At 39.6% G+C, this 19,401-nt stretch overlaps 1 protein-coding gene across 1 annotated transcript; it reads left to right on the plus strand.

The window, feature by feature from the left end:
- The first annotated feature begins 693 nt into the window (after positions 1-693).
- LUM (lumican) lies at positions 694-18,994 on the plus strand. The gene is made up of 3 exons (XM_073554278.1): positions 694-975; positions 4,367-5,275; positions 18,746-18,994. Exons 2-3 carry the CDS (start codon positions 4,387-4,389, stop codon positions 18,895-18,897), a joined length of 1,041 nt encoding a protein of 346 aa, XP_073410379.1. The 5' UTR covers positions 694-975; positions 4,367-4,386; the 3' UTR covers positions 18,898-18,994.
- The last annotated feature ends 407 nt before the right edge of the window (positions 18,995-19,401 follow it).

Consider the following 19,401-nt stretch of genomic DNA (forward strand, 5'->3'; position numbering starts at 1 on the left):
TCCTGGCACAATTCTTTTGTTTTCGGTATTGCTATGGTTGCTAGGGCATTGTGGGACACATTACCTCCACCTGGACTTACAAGTCTTTGAAGTCTATATATGCACTTAACAGATTATTTAATCATTAGAGCATATAAAGTATTAGTTACCTTTTATAGAAAGTAGACTATTTTGATATACTGTTTTCAGAAACGGTATGTGATCAATTTACAGCATACATGTATTTTTTTAGATTCTTTCAGATATAAGGAATCTCAGACTTTTCCTCTTGCATAAGGATCTTGTTGCAAGCACAATAATATTGAATCCAACATATTATTCTTCAATTGCATACATTTGGAGAGATAGACACAATTCTAGGTACTTCCATCAGTAAGTATATAAACACCACATGATAGTGCTGATTACATTTTATTAAATTAATATAACACAGCTTGATATTTCCTGCGGGTCAATAATCTGAAATAAAAGAGTAAAACTAAATACAGATGTTGGACAAATCGAGACATTTCTTGTGGTACAATAATCTGAAATAAGACTGTAAAATCGAATACAAATGTTTGACAAAACTGAATTTAGTTCTGCGTTCTGGCGCTGGAAAATGTGGTAATGCTCTGTAGACTTTCTCCGCTGTAGTTTAATCTGATTCCAAACAGCAAATATAAGTTACAAAAGTTAGAGAGAGTTTTCTGTGCTGACTTTTTTCTCTGCTTATGGGCTGTGCTTTGATAGCCTTCCACCTGTACTTACTCAGAAAGTAATAACGCTCCACGCCACACCACAAGCACACCATGATGACATAAGAGCAGTGTGACTACTTTTTTTTTTTTCTTCCCTCTTTTCTTTTTGCAGTTCTGTATTACAGTGATTCTGGCAGGCAGTTCTCTCCTGACACTGTTTACAGCACATGATACTTGATTTGGTCTCTTTTTTAATCTGCTTGGGGAATTAAAGAGAGCAGCATCAAAGAAAGAGGTAGGTGATGTTCACAGCTAAGTGCATTATTATGTTTAGAGGAAGACTGCCAAAACCGATATGGACAACACTTCAATTTTCTTTTATCCTTAACAACTACTTTTATAATATATTACACAAACTGATATATTTATTGTAAATACATTCTTATTACCAATTTCATGCATTTCTCTTATCTGACATCTATGAAAATTTAAGAGGCACCTTGGACAATTTTTGCATTTTTATTAGTATCCTATTTAAGTCGTAGATTTCTTTTATGTTTCTTTTTAACGTCTTTTTTCCATTTATTGTCAGATACTCTGAACACAAAAGGGCAGCAAAACATAATTTGGTGACTTTCTTTGCTCCCTTTGTTTTCTACGAAAATGCAAAGTCATCTGGAAAGCATTTACGTTGTATGAAATGAGCGACTATGCTGAATTATTTCATGCTGAATAAGTTATTGGAATTTACTTTTGAAGGATGGTACTGCTGTAGTTTGTTGTTGGAACTGTTGAAGTTTTGAATGAGAATATAAATGCATTAAAGACATACTGTTAAAATGCCAATATACAATCAGCATGATATGCATTTCTGAATAACATTCATTTTATTTTTTTTTCCCAAAATATTTATTGGCACAGTACAAAGGAATTGAATAAGTGACTTTATAGAGAACTAACATAATATGCATGGTTAGTTTGATACACTTATAGCTTATCGCTGTGCCTTTTCAATTGAACATTTGCAAATATTTGACATTTTAAATATTTTGCATTTTAAAGCTTAGTTAACAGTGCATATTTTGGGTACATTTTCTTCCACCTAAATCAGAAATGAATGTGGAAGGAAGAATCTTTTATGCATCTAGTTTGTGTTTTTCAAAGACAGTACAAGAAGTGCACTACTCAAATGCTCCTCGACCATGCATGCTATATATAATTACATAAGGATGCAGGTTTTCAATACACTAGCTTCCAGGATCAATGCTGTTCCTAATCATTCAAACAGTTATTAGCTTTCATGTCAGATGATGAGTTACATATGACAGTTGGTATACAGATGATATACGACTATTAGTGATTCAACAAAGAAACCGCGAAAAATACCCCAAAAATACTGAAAAAATATGCAAATATGAAAAAAAAACTATTAGTGATTATATAAGAGTTAGGAAATATTAAGTGATGGTATAACAATCATTAATTACGGTAACACTAGTATTGAGAATTTGAGCTTGAAATTTCTTGTTATCAAAAAGTACCATGATGAATCAAATAAATCCTAAAAAAGTTGATTTTTTGGGGTGCGGGAAAAAAGCAAACTGTTGCTGTACATCTACTTGTCCTCTCACCTAACTACTGGGGCTCCAACATCTGTAAATAAATCTTTTTAACCCCCGCCTACGAGGTGGGAAGTCTTTGCTTCCTGCTGCTTTGCTAAGGTATTACACCTGAAGATTGTCACTATTTTACCAACACACATTGGATCTGTGCCCATTAAGAGACATAGATTAATTTTTTCTACACCTTTGGGATCAAATATGTAAAAAGCTATTCAATTCTTTCACAATCTATATTCTTTATTTATATCTCCTTTGCATGAAAAAAAAGTCAATGCATGAGTATTACCTAAAAATATTATTTCATTAGAGACAAGTAATCAATATTTTAAATGTTTATTGTAAATCATGGTTTACAGTGCCTTGAAAAATTATTCATAGGCCTTGAACTTTTCAACATTTTTTCATGTTACACCCACAAACTTAAATGTATTTTATTGGGATTTTAAGTAATATGCCAACAAAAAAGAGCAAGCATTTGTGAAGTATAAAGGAAATCATACATGATTCTCTAAACATTTAAAAATATTAAATGTGAAGTGCATTTGTATTCAGCCCCTTGTAGTCTGATACCCTTAAATATTATCCGGAGTGACCAATTGCCTCCAGAAGTCACATATTTAGTAAATTGAGTTCACATGTGTAATTTATTCTCAGTATATCTACAGCTGTTCTACAGCTGTTCTGTTAAGGACTAACAGGTTTGTTTGAGAACATTTGGGATCAACTTAGCATTTGTAAAATTAAGGGACACACCAGACAGGTCAGGTATAAAGTTTTGGAGAAGAGTAAAACAGGGTTTGGTTATAAAAAATGGTTCAAGCTCTGAAAATCTCACTGAACAATTCTCAATCAGTTGTCCAAAAATGGATAGTCTATGGCACAACTGTAAACCTACCAAGACTTGGCCATCCATCTAGACTGACATTTCAAGCAAGGAGAGCCTAATTAGAGAATTAGCCAAGAAGCGTATGGTTACTCTGGAGAAGCTGCAAAGATCCACAGCTCAGGTGGGAGAATTTGTCCACACCCAACTTTTAGTCATAAACTACAAAATCTGGCTTTTATGGAAGAGTAGGTAGAATAAAAATTCTTTTGAAATTTTTGAAAGCAAGCTATAAGAAGAAGCCATATAGGGGGCACAGCTAGCATGTGGAAAAAGGTGTTCTGGTTAGATGAGACCAAAGTAGAATTTTTTGGGCTAAATGCAAAACACTGTGTGCTGTGGAAAGCCAACACTGCACAGCACCATGAAAAAACACTATCTCCACTGTCAAACATTGGGGAGGCAGTATTATGGTGTGAGGATCCTTTTCTTCTGCAGGGAAAGGGAAGCTGGTCAGAGTTTATGTGAAGATGGATGGAGATAAATGCAGGACAATTCTAGAGTGAAATCTGTTAGAGGCTGCAAAAGACTTGAGACTGAGGCATAGGTTCACCATCCAGCATGACAATGATCCTCAACATAGCGCCAGAGCTATAATGTAATGGTTTAGATCAAAACATACTCATGTGTGGTAATGGCCCAGTCACAATCCAGACCTAAATCTCATTGAGAATCTGTGGCAAGATGTGAAAATTGATGTTCACAAACATCTCTATCCAATCTCACTGAGCTAGAGCAGGTTTGCAAAGAAGAATGGACAAACAGTTCAGACTATATATGTGCCAAGCTGGTAGAGACCAACCCCAAAAGACTTGCAGACGTATTTGCAGTGAAATGTGTTCCTACAAAGTATTTACTCAGAGGGGCTGAATACAAATGCACTTCAAAATTTTCAGATTTATATTTTTAAAATAGTTACAAAACAATGTAACATTTCTTTTACAATTCACAAATACTTGCCACTTTGTGTTGATATATCACAACAACCCCCAATAAAATGCATGTAAGTTTGAAGCTGTATCATGATAAAATGTGGAAAAGTTTATGGGGTATGAATACATTGTAGATAAAGAAGAAACTGTCATGGAGACAATTCATTTTAACTTGCATCTTTCTTCACCTATGTGAAAGTGTAATAGAACAATTCCGCTAATCTTTCCTTGTTTTGTTTTTTCCCTTAGGTACAATATAAATTGGAGCAATGAACCTCCAAATAATTCCCTTATTTGTACTGCTAATAATTGGCAGTGTATATCCCCAGTATGATTATGAATATGGTGTACCAGATGATTACCCCTCAAATTTAGCATTTGGACCCTCCTCTGCTAATTGTGCACCAGAATGCAACTGTCCATATAATTATCCTTCAGCCATGTATTGCGATAACCTGAAATTAAAAAAAATACCAATGGTTCCTTCTGGAATTCAGTACCTGTACCTGCAGAACAACATGATTGAGGGTATAGATAATGACGCATTCCAAAATGTGACTGATTTAAAATGGCTCATTTTAGACCATAATCACTTAAGCAATGCTAACATTAAGAAAAATGCATTTTCCAAGCTGAAAGAGCTACAAAAATTGTACCTAAGTTTTAACAACCTTACTGAGCTTGTGGGACCACTGCCAAAGACAATGGTTGAACTATATGCAACAAATAATAAAATCTCCAAAATTACGCCCAGCATTTTGGAAGGTTTGGAGAACCTTACTGTTGTACAATTGCAGCACAATGCTCTTAAAGGGGAATCCATTTCAGGTGCATTCAAAGGCCTAAAATCACTCTTGTACCTTGACCTAAGCTATAATGAGCTTTCAAAGTTACCTACTGGGCTTCCACCAAGTGTAGGTTTCCTATATTTTGACAATAATAAGATTGGTAATATCCCAGATGAATACTTTCAAGGTTTCAAAGCTCTTCAGTATCTTCGTCTGTCCCACAATGATCTCAAAGATTCCGGGGTACCTGGCAATGCCTTCAACGTCTCAACCCTAGTGGAGCTGGACCTTTCTTTTAATTCCCTTGGAAAAATTCCAGCTGTGAATGAAGGTCTGGAAAACTTCTACCTGCATGTCAACAAAATTCAAAGTGAGTTGCATGTTTCTAGTTCACATTAAGAGAAATGTGTGCAAAGGTTTCATTGATAAAAAAAACAACACATTTCTATGATTTAGAAACCATTTTTCACATACATTTTACCATTATCACTTACAATTTGCTTTTGATAATATTTGTTTAGAAATACTTTAAAATATAATTTTTTTCAGTCAAACTTATTTAATGACTATCTTTTAAAAGTAATATGGATTACAACCAGTGATGAGAGAACGTGCTCGGATAACGTGTTATCTGAGCTTGCTCAGGTGTAATTCGAGTATCTTGGGCGTGCTCGAGTAATATGTTTGCGTCCCTGCGGTTGCGTGAGTGGCGGCAGACTAAGGGCCCCGTTACACGTATCAATGTCCCAGCAATCAAACCAACGATCCGACGTGGATGGGATCGATGGGACTTATAGTTAGCTGATCGCTGGTGAGTTGTCACATAGACAGACCCACCAGTGAACAGGACCAGCGAGCAAGCTGGTTTCCAATGTAAACAGCGGGTATCTAAGAGCGGCTCGGCTCTTAGATACCGGCTGTTTACATTGGAAACCAGCTCCCAGTGTCGCTGATCGTTGGTCTCTCACTGCCTCATGCTGCAATGCGCGCTGGCCAGCGGGAGACCAACGATCAAAAAATGGCCCAGGACGTTGGAGCGCAATCAGCGATACCCAGCAGGGGGATACATGTCACACACAGTGATATCGCTGGCGAGATCACTGTGGCGTCACAAAATCAGCAATCTCGCTAGTAATCTCGCTGTGTGTGATGGGGCCTTAACAGCTGCGTATCATGTAGCCGTGGGCACTCAAACATATTATTCGAGCATGACCAAGATAATCAGATAATATCCGAGCATGCTCACATAACATATTATCTGAGCACGTTCGATCATCACTAATTAAAACTAGTTTCCAAGCTTACAATGTACATTGTGTTACAACTCTGAGTGCTGAGTGCTATTTTTGAGATGGGCAAGCCCTTTGATTGCATGTCGTGTATCTATAGAGAATATCTCATTGATACAGAGCCAACAGTAAGTAGAAGTGTTTAGGGAGATCATGCTAAAATCTTTTGTCTTTCCTGCATCAGTAGCTTCTAAGCTCAGTATGGAGTAACTACATTTTGATGTCAAATATATTAGAATTTATCCTCTCAATGTATTTTAATTGCATTGCTTCCAATCTAATAATCAAATAAGTCAGTTGTTAAAGAAGCACTCCATTCAAAATGCTTATCCTCTTAATGTATTGAAATCATCATATTGTATGGCACTGTGTACTTACAATTGCTTATTTTCCCTTTCTACCCAGCTAATTCTCCTGTTTTACATTAGGTCTATGACATCACATGATTAAAAACTGACTAACTGACTAGTTGAATCCTTTTAAGCTCTATGTAGAGACATAACGTCTGTATAAGTCATGAGACACTGCAAAAGTCTATGGCATGCCAAGGAAGAGGAGAGCAGCTGGGTAAGGAGTTGAAGAGAGGAATGAGAAATGCAGGGACAAGAGACTTCATGTTTCTACAAAGAGCAGAGAAAAGAGAAGAATTAACTGGGTAGAAAGGCAAAATGAGCAATTGTAAGTACATAGTGCTATGTAATATGATGACTGCAATATATTAAGAGGATAGAAACATAGATGGGAGTGCTTCTTCAAGTTAGGTTTACCCCTGCTATATAATTTTGTACCACAAGAACCCAAAGCTCCCAGAAGCACTCCCATCTATTTTTTTATTAAATGTGTGTATATATGAAAGAATGTAGTGTGAGTGTATTAATATACTCATTTGCCGCTGTTTTTGCCGGTATCCGGCGCCATTTTTCTTCTCAGGGACATCACTGTAGTTGTGACAAGAAAGCTCAGCCTACATTCTATGTGTGAGCTGGAAATCTCTATTACAATGAAAGTGTATGGCACCTCATACAGACGTTCCATAGACTTACATTGTAAAAGTGACTTCCAGGTTGCACAGAGTGCAACATGAAACGGACCGTCTGTAGAGCAGTGATATCCCCGAAAAGAAGAAAAGAATGGCACTGGACATAGGACAAAGCAGCAGTAGGTGAATACATTAATACGCTCACACTACATTATATTCATGTCTCACACATTTAATTAAAAAAAATAGATGGGAGTGCTAGTTTAAAGGGAACCTGTCAGCAGTTTTGTCTGATATAAGATGCGGCCACTGCCGTTCAGGGCTTATCTCCAGCATTCTGTAATGCTGTATATCGGCCCCCGATTCGACCTCAAAGATAAGAAAAATAAGTTTTTTTATACTCACCCAGGTAGGCGGTCCAGTGCTCTTCGGTCTGATGGGCGTCGCAGGTGCGGGTCTGGCGCCTCCCATCTTCTTGTGATACCGGCCTCCTGTAGCTTCATCGCTCCCTGGCATCGCACTCCTGCATAGGTGTACTTATCTTCCCTGGTGAGGGCAGAGTAAAGTACTGCAGTACGCAGGCGCTGGGCCTCTCTGACCTTTCCCAGCGCCTGCATACTGCAGTACTTTACTCTGCCCTCAACAAGGCAGATAAGTACGCCTGCGCAGGAGCGCGATGCCGGGGAGCAATGAAGCTACAGGAGGCAGGCATTGCAAAAAGATGGGAGGCGCCGGACCCGGACCTGCGACGCCCATTGGACCGAACAGCATTGGAAAATGCCCCCCCTGGGTGAGTATAATAAAACCTTGTTTTCTAATCTTTCATGTTGGACCGAGGGGCTTATCTACAGCATTATAGCTGCCAATGCAGCTGACAGGTTCGCTTTAAATATTCTGTGACTCACATGTGATGTTTCCTCATAATTTATATGCATGTTGCTTCATTTATTTCTCCGTTTGGCCATGTCACCATAATGGTTTTTTCCAGCTACGTCTCACATCTGCAAAGTTTGAAACTCAGATGTTTCTGGTTCTTCATGCATGCAGCTGATCCACTCCCTCTTTACTAAGAAAATGTTCTTATTGTCCCACACACTGCAAAAGTACCAAATTCTGTTTTCCTCTAAATGCAAAAAGTCACTGTTATTAGAACAAACAGCACAAGTGAATATATGAAAAACTTTGTCATATATCTTATAGGAAAAATATGTTTTTTTCTGTACTTATAAGCCACTTCTTATCCTCTCCCCTTCCTCTTGAACTTATCATTCAATTACTTCCTAAATTTATCAATTGCTAAAATCCATTTTGATTAAAACAAGAGACTGTGAGCTCACTGATGTATCAGATACAGCTTCTATTAAAGCCTATGGGTAGGAGAGTGGGAGGAGAGGGAAAAGCATTTACCCAGACACAGGCACATAGATCATGCAATAGCTTCTAGCATATAATCACATTCAACACTGGATTCACATCTACATTACTCGGTTTTGTTTTATAATGTCCTTTATGCAGCTGTATATTTTTCTCTATGCTGAGACTGCGTATGTGTGCTAGACATAGAAGGAATCATTCTCTGTGCCTCTGCATTATATGGGAGACATTATACCAGCTTGTTTTCATCCACTAACTCTGAGACAACTGAAAATTATAAATAAAGCCTGCAGAGAGGAAAAGTGATAAACACATTGCGGGTTGCAACTCATACAATTGCAGGATACAACTCATATAATGGCCAGAAATGCTGTTATTCCTCATGTACACTTACACGACATCTTATTAGGTAAACTTACCTGAATTGACAAGTACATTTTAATAATACTATATCCAGTTCCCCCAAAACAAAACTAGTGCTACTGAATAAAATAACGCTACAAGTATGTCCTCTGAATATAAGTGGTCACATGATGCTTCCTAAAAACATCCCTACACATTAGGTCCCTTAAAAATTGTGCAATTCAATGTGCCTCGAAAATGGGTCTGTATACTGTGCTACCTGTAATGAGTGTGTCTTCCACCTGAGTAAAGGATATTATTCTGTCCCTGTTCCTACAATGTCCTCGAGTGATGTCAGTTCAGCCTTTTCTAGACAAGAATGGCTTTAGAGAAGTGACTTGAGCAGCATGATAATACAAAAACATCTGATCTGATAGTTGACAGTCAACTATTTCTGCATTCTAAAAATGTGGAAACAATTAATTACAGGAAGAATGGCGCCATTATCATGCTTTTCCTTTGTTTCCAGAACCAGATGTTGCTCACTTTGAAGCCATTTACCTCAGTGAAGGCAGATTAGCTTGCTGGGGACTATCTGGCTACCAGTGCCTAGTCTTTACCCTCCCGAGTAATTACTTCTGGTAGTGCTATTTGTGCCTTCAATATCCTCTTAGAAAAATGAAGTTTGATTTCCAAAATACCAAAAGAGTTCACCATATTACAATTAAAGCTAAGCACTTATATGGTGGTCACAGGAGCAGTTTAACCCTTTCCAACATTGGATGTGCTGGTGTGTCCTATGTTGGTTCGCCGTGTATGATGCATCCTGCTCGTCAGATGAGGTTGTGTTGCCGAGCCAGAATCTATCTCTAACAGTAGAAAATAGAGTCAAGCTCACCCACTGCTGTAAACCCCCTCAATGCCACTATCAATTCCTGGCAGTGGTATTTAACGTGACAGTCAAAGGTGCATGCTGTTCGACATGCCTATTGGCTCCCATGGGTGATGCCTATGGGCTACCATGACAGCCAAAGGCATGCTTAATACCTCCATGTCTGTCATAACTGCAATACTGTGAAGATCTATGTGTTGCAGGGCTTCTTAGCATACCATGATTTTATTACAGCTCTGGCAACAATTAAGAGACCACTGCACAGTTTTATAAAAATCAGCTTCTCTATATGTCTGACAGCCATTCCATTCCAGTTTCAGTTGAATTCCAACCAGAGGACACCTCATTCTACTTAATGTGCTTATGATTAGGTGATCACCTGAACCAAATCTTATTTAACGATGGAAAGTATAAAAAAACCCTGCTGTGGTGTTCACAATCCTCTTGCAATAGGACAAGCTGGATGGCAAAACAAGTGCTAGTAATATCCCAAAAGTAATATAGGAATGAAAAAATAACTTAACCATATCAAAGGAGTTGAAAAGAAAAGTCTTGAGTGAGGAAAAGAAAGACTCATTTCTGGCTTCACTAGCAGAGGGATACAGTGAGCATCATGTTTCCTCCATCCTTAAACTTTCTAAGACGGTAGTCCATTACAACTAGGTCAAGCAGCAGACATTGGGGAAAGCAAAGCTGTCATGGTCCAGTCGAGAGTTTATCTTCTGCTGTCTTCACTCCAGACTGGTCTTGCGGGGGTTAATCTCCTCAGCCTCGTTCTGGAGCTAGCTGGGCTATTTCAGTCTCTCACAGCCTGCTGATCAGTGTTAATGATAGCTCAAGCTTCCAGTTTAGAGCCTCTGACCCTTGTACCTTGGTGATCCTCCTGCCTTTGACTGATATTCACATGTATGACCCGGACTGATCTCTGACCCCGTCTCTTGGTATTCGTCTCTGCTGTTACATTCCCTCTCTGGAATCTGACTCCCCAGCTTGTACCCCAACCACGAATTTCGCCTCACGTTTTGGACCCCGTGCTCATGTTCTGGCTTTCTGACTCTCGGCTTGGTATTTTGACTACGTGTATTGCTGCTCCTTGTGGTACGTCTGCTACTGCTAGTTTCTGACTCGGTTCGTCTGACTATTCTCTCTCGTTACCTGTGGCACCTGTGCTGTTGTTCAGGGTTGCTGCCTTTAGTGTGTAACCTCTCTTCCCTCACCAGCTCCCCCTGGTGGAGGTTTCACTACAAAAGCTATAGACAAGCAGAGGGCGAAAACGACTCTCCACTGACCGGGATGACTGTCATCTTATTCGAATGTCACTCAGCAACCACAGGATGACATCAAGTGACCTACAAAAGGAATGGCAAATAGCAGCTGGGGTGAAGTGCATGACAAGAGCAGTTTGTAACAGGCTCCTCAAGTCATATAAAGCTAGAAAAAAGCCTTTCATCAATGAGAAGCAAAGGAGAGCCAGGCTGAAGTTTGCCAAAGACGATAAGGATTGGACCATAGAAAACTGGAGAAAGGTAATCTTCTCTGATGAGTCTAATTTTCAGCTTTGCCCAACACCTGGCTGTCTAATGGTTAGACGGAGACCTGGAGAGGCGTACAAGGCACAGTGTCTTGCACCCACTGTGAAATCTGGTGGAGGATCGGTGATGATTCTTATTATTATTATGCATTTATTCCATGGCGCTTTACATGTGAAAAGGGGAAATATAGACAAGTGTAATATATACAAGAGTAATATACAAGTGTAAGACAAGGGACAAGGGACACACAAGTACATAAGGAGAGGGGACCCTGCCTGCGAGGGCTCACAGTCTACAGGGAATGATCTGGGGATGCTTCAGCAAGGCTAGAATTGGGCAGGTTAATCTTTGTGAATCAAGCCGCATACAAGGTTATCCTGGAAAAACAGTTGATTTCTTCTGCTCAGGCAGTTTTCCCCAACTCTGACGACTGGTTTTTCCAGCAGGACAATGCACCATGCCACACAGCTAGGTCAATCAATGTGTGGATGAAGGACCACCACACCAAATCTCTGTCATGGCCAGCCAAATTTCCAGACCTGAATCCCATTGAAAACCTCTGGAATGTAATCAAGAGGAAGATGGATAGTCACATGCCATCAAACAAAGAATTTCTTCCATTTTTGTACCAGGAGTGGCATAAAGTCACCCACAGGTAGTGTGAAAGACTGGTGGAAAGCATGGCAAGACGCAAGAAAGCTGTGATTAAAAATCATAGTTATTCTACAAAATATTGATTTCTGAACTCTTCCTGAGCTAAAACATTAGTATTGTTGTTTCTAAATGATTATGAACTTGTTTTCTTAGCATTATTTGAGGTCCACAAGCACTGCATTTTTTGATATTTTGACCATTTCTCATTTTCTGAAAATAAATGCAAAATTTAGTGCTTGAAAATTCGAAGACATGTTGTCAGTAGTTTACAGAATAAAAGAGCAATTTACATTTTACTCAAAAATATACCTATAAAGAGAAAAATCAAACTGAAAATTTTGCAGTGGTCTCTTAATTTTTGGCAGAGATGTATATACAAAAATGCTGTGATACTGCAATATATTCCAGCAATGACACAATTGCAGGTAGAAATCCCTCTAAAAATAATGTAAATAAAAAGATACTTTTAGAAATAAAAAGTCACTACTCTTTAATCCAACTAAAAATAATAGCAATAAAAATAGAAATAGAAATATGTGATAAACTGTCATTAAACATCTGATCTATCAAAATGTACAATAATAATAATAATAATAATAATCTTTATTTATATAGCGCCAACATATTCCGCAGCGCTTTACAGTTTAACAGTTTCAAAACACAAGTCATAAGTAACAGCGCTAACAATACAATAATTAAAGCAAAATAAGACGAAATAAGATGACCCTGCTCGTGAGAGCTTACAATCTACAATGAGGTGAGGGAGATACAGTACAGGTGTGTATTTACAATGGTGTATTTACAATGAAGGTCCAGCCATCTTGCGGGAGTGAGGGATGGATGGAGATAGTGAATGGGCTACGCACGCACACTTACACAGAGAATGACTTTGATTAGTGAATGTGATAGGCCGCTCTGAACAGGTGTGTTTTGAGGGAGCGCCTAAAACTATGCAAATTGTGGATAGTCCTGATTTCTTGGGGTAGAGCATTCCAGAGGATAGGAGCAGCACGGGAGAAGTCTTGGAGTCGGGAGTGGGAGGTACGGATTAGTGCAGAGGTTAGTCGAAAGTCGTTTGCAGAGCGCAGCGATCGGCTAGGCCGATAGACAGAAATGAGAGAAGAGATGTAAGGGGGTGCCGCACTGTGGAGAGCTTTGTGGGTGAGAACAAGTACTTTGAATTGGATCCTATAATGAATGGGCAGCCAATGTAAGGACTGGCGAAGAGCGGACGCGTCCGAGTACCGATTACCCAGATGGACGATCTTGGCTGCTGCATTGAGTATGGACTGGAGAGGGGATAGTCGAGTGACGGGGAGGCCAATTAATAGAGCGTTGCAGTAATCCAGGCGAGAGTGGATCAATGCAACAGTGAGGGTTTTTGTTGTTTCCATAGTGAGAAAAGGGCGGATTCTAGAGATGTTCTTTAGGTGTAAGCGGCAAGAGCGGGCAAGGGATTGTATATGGGATGTAAAGGAGAGATTGGTGTCAAACATAACACCCAGACAGCGCACCTGCTGCCGGGGTGTTATTGTGGTACCACCCACGGAGAAGGAAATGTCAGATTTAGGGAGGTTAGTAGACGGCGGGAGCAGAAGTAGTTCAGTTTTGGAGAGGTTGAGTTTCAGATAGAGAGCGGACATGATATTGGAGACTGCGGACAGACAGTCACTGGCGTTCTGTAGTACAGCGGGGGTAAGGTCGGGGGAAGACGTGTATAGTTGTGTGTCATCAGCATAAAGATGGTACTGAAAGCCAAATCTGCTGATGGTCTGTCCAATTGGGGCCGTGTAGAGAGAGAAAAGAAGGGGGCCAAGGACTGAGCCCTGAGGTACCCCGACAGCAAGAGGAAGAGGAGATGACGTGGAGCCAGAGAACAAAACACTGAAGGAGCGGTCAGAGAGATAGGAAGAGAACCAGGAGAGTGCAGTGTCCTTAATGCCTAGTGACTGGAGCCTAGAGAGTAGGAGATGGTGGTCAACAGTATCGAAAGCTGCAGATAGGTCAAGAAGAATGAGCAGAGATTGGTCACCGTTACGTTTTGCTGTCAGAAGGTCATTGGTCACTTTGATGAGTGCAGTTTCAGTCGAATGTAGGGGGCGGAAGCCGGACTGTGAAGGGTCTAGAAGGGAGTGAATGGAGAGGTAACGGGTAAGGCGGGAGTAAACTAGGCGTTCCAAAAGTTTAGAGATGAAGGGGAGATTGGAGACTGGTCTGTAGTTGTTTGTGCAGGATGGGTCGAGAGCAGGTTTCTTTAGTAGTGGAGTAACGATGGCGTGTTTGAAGGAGGATGGGAAAATGCCCGAGGAGAGGGAGAGATTAAAGATTGTAGTTAGGTGGGTACAATTAATTAATACAATCAATAAACACAAAAAAAGCAAAGTAAATGCCAAAATTGCACATTTTCTGTCTCCACAACAATGCTAAAAAAATAAAGCATCAAAACATTTCATCTAACCCAAAATAAAATCAATAAAAATGTTAGATCACTATGCAAAAAGAATGTTCAGTTTATTACTTATCTCAGATATGTTTTATAGTAGCTGCTTCGGTATAAAACAGTGACTATTAGATCTGAGAAAAATCAAAGTCGCCAAACCACATTTTACCGTGAAGCTCAATTTGCAGTAAAGTTATTCTCTGGGAATTGAATGTTCCTTATTATTCTCTTGCGTCTCTACAGACTTTGGAGCATAATAAATGAAAGATGAAAGACGAAAAATCATACCTCCTTGCCTCCCTCTTTGGAAACCCCTTGCTGTTGCATTCGCACTGCAAGGTTCTTCATGACTACGTTTTGTCACGTTTTGTTACATCTCTGGCCCAATGTCAACTATACAGTTGTGCTCAAAAGTTTACATACCCGGCAGAATGTTTGCTTTCTTGACCTTTTTTCAGAGAATATGAATGATAACACCAAATCTTTTTCTCCACTCATGGTTAGTGGTTGGGTGAAGCCATTTATTGTCAAACTTTTTGTTTTCTCTTTTTAAATCATAATGACAACCCAAAACATCCAAATGACCCTGATCAAAAGTTTACATAACCCATTTCTTAATACTGTGTATTGCCCCTCCTAACATCAATGACAGCTTGAAGTCTTTTATGGTAGTTGTGGATGAAGCTCTTTATTTTCTCAGATTGTAAAGTTACACACTCTTCTTGGCAAAAAGCCTTCAGTCCCTATAAATTCCTGACCTGTTTAGCCTGAACTGTGCTCTTGAGATCTCCCCAGAGTGGCTCAACGACATTGAGGTCAGGAGACAGAGAAGGCCACTCCAGAACCTTCACTTTGTTCTGCTGTAGCCAAAGACAGGCCGACTTGGCCTTGTGTTTTGGATCGTTGTCATGTTGGAACATCCAAGTACATCCCATGCCCAGCCTCCAAATGTAAAGTTTATGCTTGTGGCCAAAAAGTAAAATTTTGGTCTCATCACTCCAACTTACCTTGTTCCAGAAGTTTTGAGGCTTGTCCTTGTGCTGTTTTGCATATTGTAGGCAATATACCTTGTGGCATTTGCGCAGTAATGGTTTTCTTCTGGTGACTCGACCATGCAGCCCATTTTTCTTCAAGTGCATCCTTATTGTGCATCTTGAAACAGCCTCACCGCTAGTTTTCAGAGAGTCCAGTATTGCAACTGAGGTTATTTGTTTTCTTTGCATCCTAAACTATTTTCCTGGCATTAGTAGACAAAATTTTTGTTGGTCTACCTGACCATGGTTTTGTTTTTACAAAGCCCCTGATTTTCCATTTGTTAATCACATTTTTAACACACTGCTGACTGGCATTATCAATTTGTTGGATATCTTTTTGTATCCTTTCCTGTTTTATACAGTTCAACTGCCTTTTTCCGTAGATCCATTGACAATTCTTTTGCTTTCCCCGTGACTCTCAATCCAGAAACATCAGTGGCTCAATGAAAGATGCAAGTGTCTGTTTGGATCCCAGAAACTCACTCAGCTTTTATGCACATATACTGATTACAAGCAAACAGGTCACAGGTGAGGATATTACATTTAGTAGCCAGTCATACCCATTTGTGTCAACTCTGTGCATGTTTTCAGGCCAAAATCACCAAGGTATGTAAACTTTTGATCAGGGTCATTTATATGTTTTGGGTTGTCACTAAGATTCAAAAAGAGAAAACATAGTAGTTTGACAATAAATTGCTTCACCCAACCACTAACCATGAGTGGAGAAAAAGTTTTGGTGTTATCATTCATATTCTCTTAAAAAAGGCCAAGAAAGCAAAAATTCTGCCTGGGTATATACATTTTTGAGCACAACTGTTCGTCAGAACTCGTGGTGATGAGAAGGCTTTGTTGGTCATTGTTGTATAAACGCCCTCAATCCACACAGCAAGGCAAAAAATAGCTTATCTTATACTCACATACACCGCGGCCTGATCAGATGGGCATATCTGGTCTTGATCCAGTGCCTCCTCATTTCTTACGATCACTGTCCTCGTTCCCTGTTTGTATGAATGAGGTGTCCAACATCATCTACAGTGTCCTCTATCACTCTTGCACATATGCACTTTTCTTTGCTCTTTCAAGGGCAAAGCAAAGTACTATAGTGCACACATGGCGACTTTACCTATAGGTCATCGCTCTCTTTAGCCTTTCCCCAGTAATGAGCACTACAGTACTTTGTCCTGCCCTTGGCAGGGCAGACAAAAGTATGCCTGCATAGATATATGATGGTGGACACTTGTGTGGGAAAGAGGACTGCGGTTGTAAGAAGAGAGGAGGCACTGGATCAAGTTCAGATGCCCATCGGACCATACAGCAGTGTATGTGAGTATACTAAAAGGTCTTTTTTGCCTTGCAGAGTGGATTGGGGACATGTACAGTGGGTAAAATTTGTGTTTGATACACTGCCAATTTTGCAAATTTTTTTACCTGCAATGAATCATAGAATCATAGAATCATAGAATCATAGAATCGTAGAGTTGGAAGGGACCTCCTGGGCCATCTGGTCCAACCCCCTGCTCAAAGCAGGATTCGCTAAATCATCCCAGTCAGATGTCTGTCCAGCCTCTGTTTGAAGAGGTCTGTAATTTTCATTGTAGGTGCACTTCAACTGTGACAGACAGAATCTTAAAAAAATCCAGAAAATCACATTGTATGATTTTTACTTAATTAATTTGCATTTTATGGCATGAAATAAGTATTTGATGCAAAAGAAAAACAGAACTTAATATTTGGTACCTTTGTTTGCAATTATAGAGGTGAGATGTTTCCTGTAGTTCTTGACCAAGTTTGCACACACTACAGATGGGATTTTGGCCCATTCTTCCATACAAATCGTGTCCAAATATTTCAGACATTTGGGCTGTCGCTGGGCAGCATTGAATTTCAGCTCCCTCCAATGATTTTCTAATGGGTTCTGGTCTGTAGACTGGCTAGACCACTCCAGGACCTGAAATGCTTCTTATGGAGCCGCTCCTTAGTTGCCTTGGCTGAGTGTTTCGGTCATTGTCTTGCTGGAAGACCCAGCCATGACCCATCTTCAATGCTCCTACTGAAGGAAGGAAGTTGTTTACCAAATTCTTGCAATGCATGAACCCATACTATGCTACATGTTTGGGAAAGTGCTCTTGGAGTTGTACTCATATTTCATCTTCCTCCAAACATGGCGCGTGGAGTTGATACCAAAATGTTCTATTTTGGTCTCATCTGACCACATGACCTTCTTGCATTTCTCCTCTGGATCATCCAAATAGTCATTGGCAAACTTAAAATGGGCCTGGATGTGTGCTGACATGAGCAGGGGTACTTTGCGCGCCCTGAAGGGTTTTTATCCATGATAGCATACTGTGTTACTAATGCTAATGTTTGAGACTGTGAACCAAGCTTTTTTCAGGTCATTGGCCAGGTTATTCCATGTAGTTCTTGGCTGACTCCTGACCTTTCTTAGAAACATCCTTACCTCACAAAACAAGATTTTGCTTGGACCCCTAGACTGAGGTAGATTTAATTTATTTATTTTACTCAATTATATAGCGCCGTTAATTTCACAGTGCTTTATAGACATTATTTGACAGTCATCTTGTGATTCTTCCATCTTCTAATAATTGTGCCAACAGCTGTTGCCGTGTCACCAAGCTGTTTGCCTGTTGTCCTGTAGCCCATCCCAGCTTTGTGCAGGTCTATAATTTTGTCCCTGGTGTCCTTAGACTGCTCTTTGGTCTTGGCCATGGTAGAGAGATTGGAGTGAGATTGGTGTGAGGACAGGTGTCTTTTATACAGGTAACGAGTTCAAACAGGTGCAATCAATACAGGTAATGAGTGCAGGGTAGGAGGGCTTTTTAATGAAAAACTAACAGGTCTTGAAAGACAGAATTATTGCTGGTTAGTTGGGGATCAAATGCTGTACATATTTCATGCAATAAAATGCTATTTAATTATTTAACAATCATACAATGTGATTTTCTGTTTTTATTTTTAGATTCTGTCTCTCAGAGGTATAGTGTACCTATGATAAAAATTATAGATCTCTCCATTATTTGTAGGTGGGAAATCCTTCAAAATTGGTAGGGTATCAAATGCTTATTTCCCCACTGTGTACACTATTCTAGTATGCTGTAACAGAAGGCTTTAAGATATTGACTGTACTCTATATGGTGAAAACTTGGTGACTTGTCCCCTTTTAAAACTTTATGGTGGGTATTGGAAAACAACTGACTCATAATAATGTATTATTTGCCCTGACAACATGCATTTATAGAAGTGTTAAGATTATATACAACATCTGATGTATATTCTTATTTTGCAGAATTTGATCTGAGCAGCTTTTGTAAGGTTGTTGGTCCATTGGAGTATTCTCGAGTTAAACATCTGCGCTTAGATGGAAACAATATCACCCGAGCTGACCTCCCTCAGGAGATGCACAACTGTCTCCGTATGGCTTCAGATGTTGAATTATAATAAGGAAACTTTGTCAAAGAAGTGGTCTGAAAGCTGATGACTCATCCTCACCATTTGTTCAGGTTAAATAAATCTAATAAAATGTATAAAATACTGAGATATGAATCCTCAGAAATCATATCAGGTTAAATGCATGTGTTTCAAGTGTAAAGATCTAGGAAATAAGTCAGAACAATAATTTTAGCTCAAGCTATATTTTATTAAATAGCAAAATCTGGAAAAAAAATAATTAAAGGGAATCTGTCACCCTATTTTTCGCCTATCAGCTGCGGCCACCACCATCAAGGGCTTATCTACAGCATTCTGTAATGCTGTAGATAAGCCCCCAATGAACCCTGAAAGAGAAGAAAAATGAGTTAAATTATACTCACCGGGGGTCGGTCTGGGTCCAGTTTGGGTGCGGAGGGAGTCGCAGTCCGGTCCGGCGCCTCCCATCTTGCAGCGATGACATCCTCTTAATTCCTGCCTGTCGCGGCTCCGGCGCAGGCACAGTGCAGTAATCTG

Source organism: Dendrobates tinctorius, unplaced genomic scaffold (assembly GCF_039654945.1).
Source record: "Dendrobates tinctorius isolate UK_male_01 unplaced genomic scaffold, ASM3965494v1 ptg000209l, whole genome shotgun sequence".
NCBI lineage: Eukaryota > Metazoa > Chordata > Amphibia > Anura > Dendrobatidae > Dendrobates > Dendrobates tinctorius.

Bases quoted from the DNA above. Each gene is read 5' to 3' on its own strand.
- LUM (XM_073554278.1), top strand. From the start codon at position 4,387: ATGAACCTCCAAATAATTCCCTTATTTGTACTGCTAATAATTGGCAGT. The intron at 5,276-18,745 runs GTGAGTTGCATG...CTTATTTTGCAG, and splicing joins GCATGTCAACAAAATTCAAA to AATTTGATCTGAGCAGCTTT.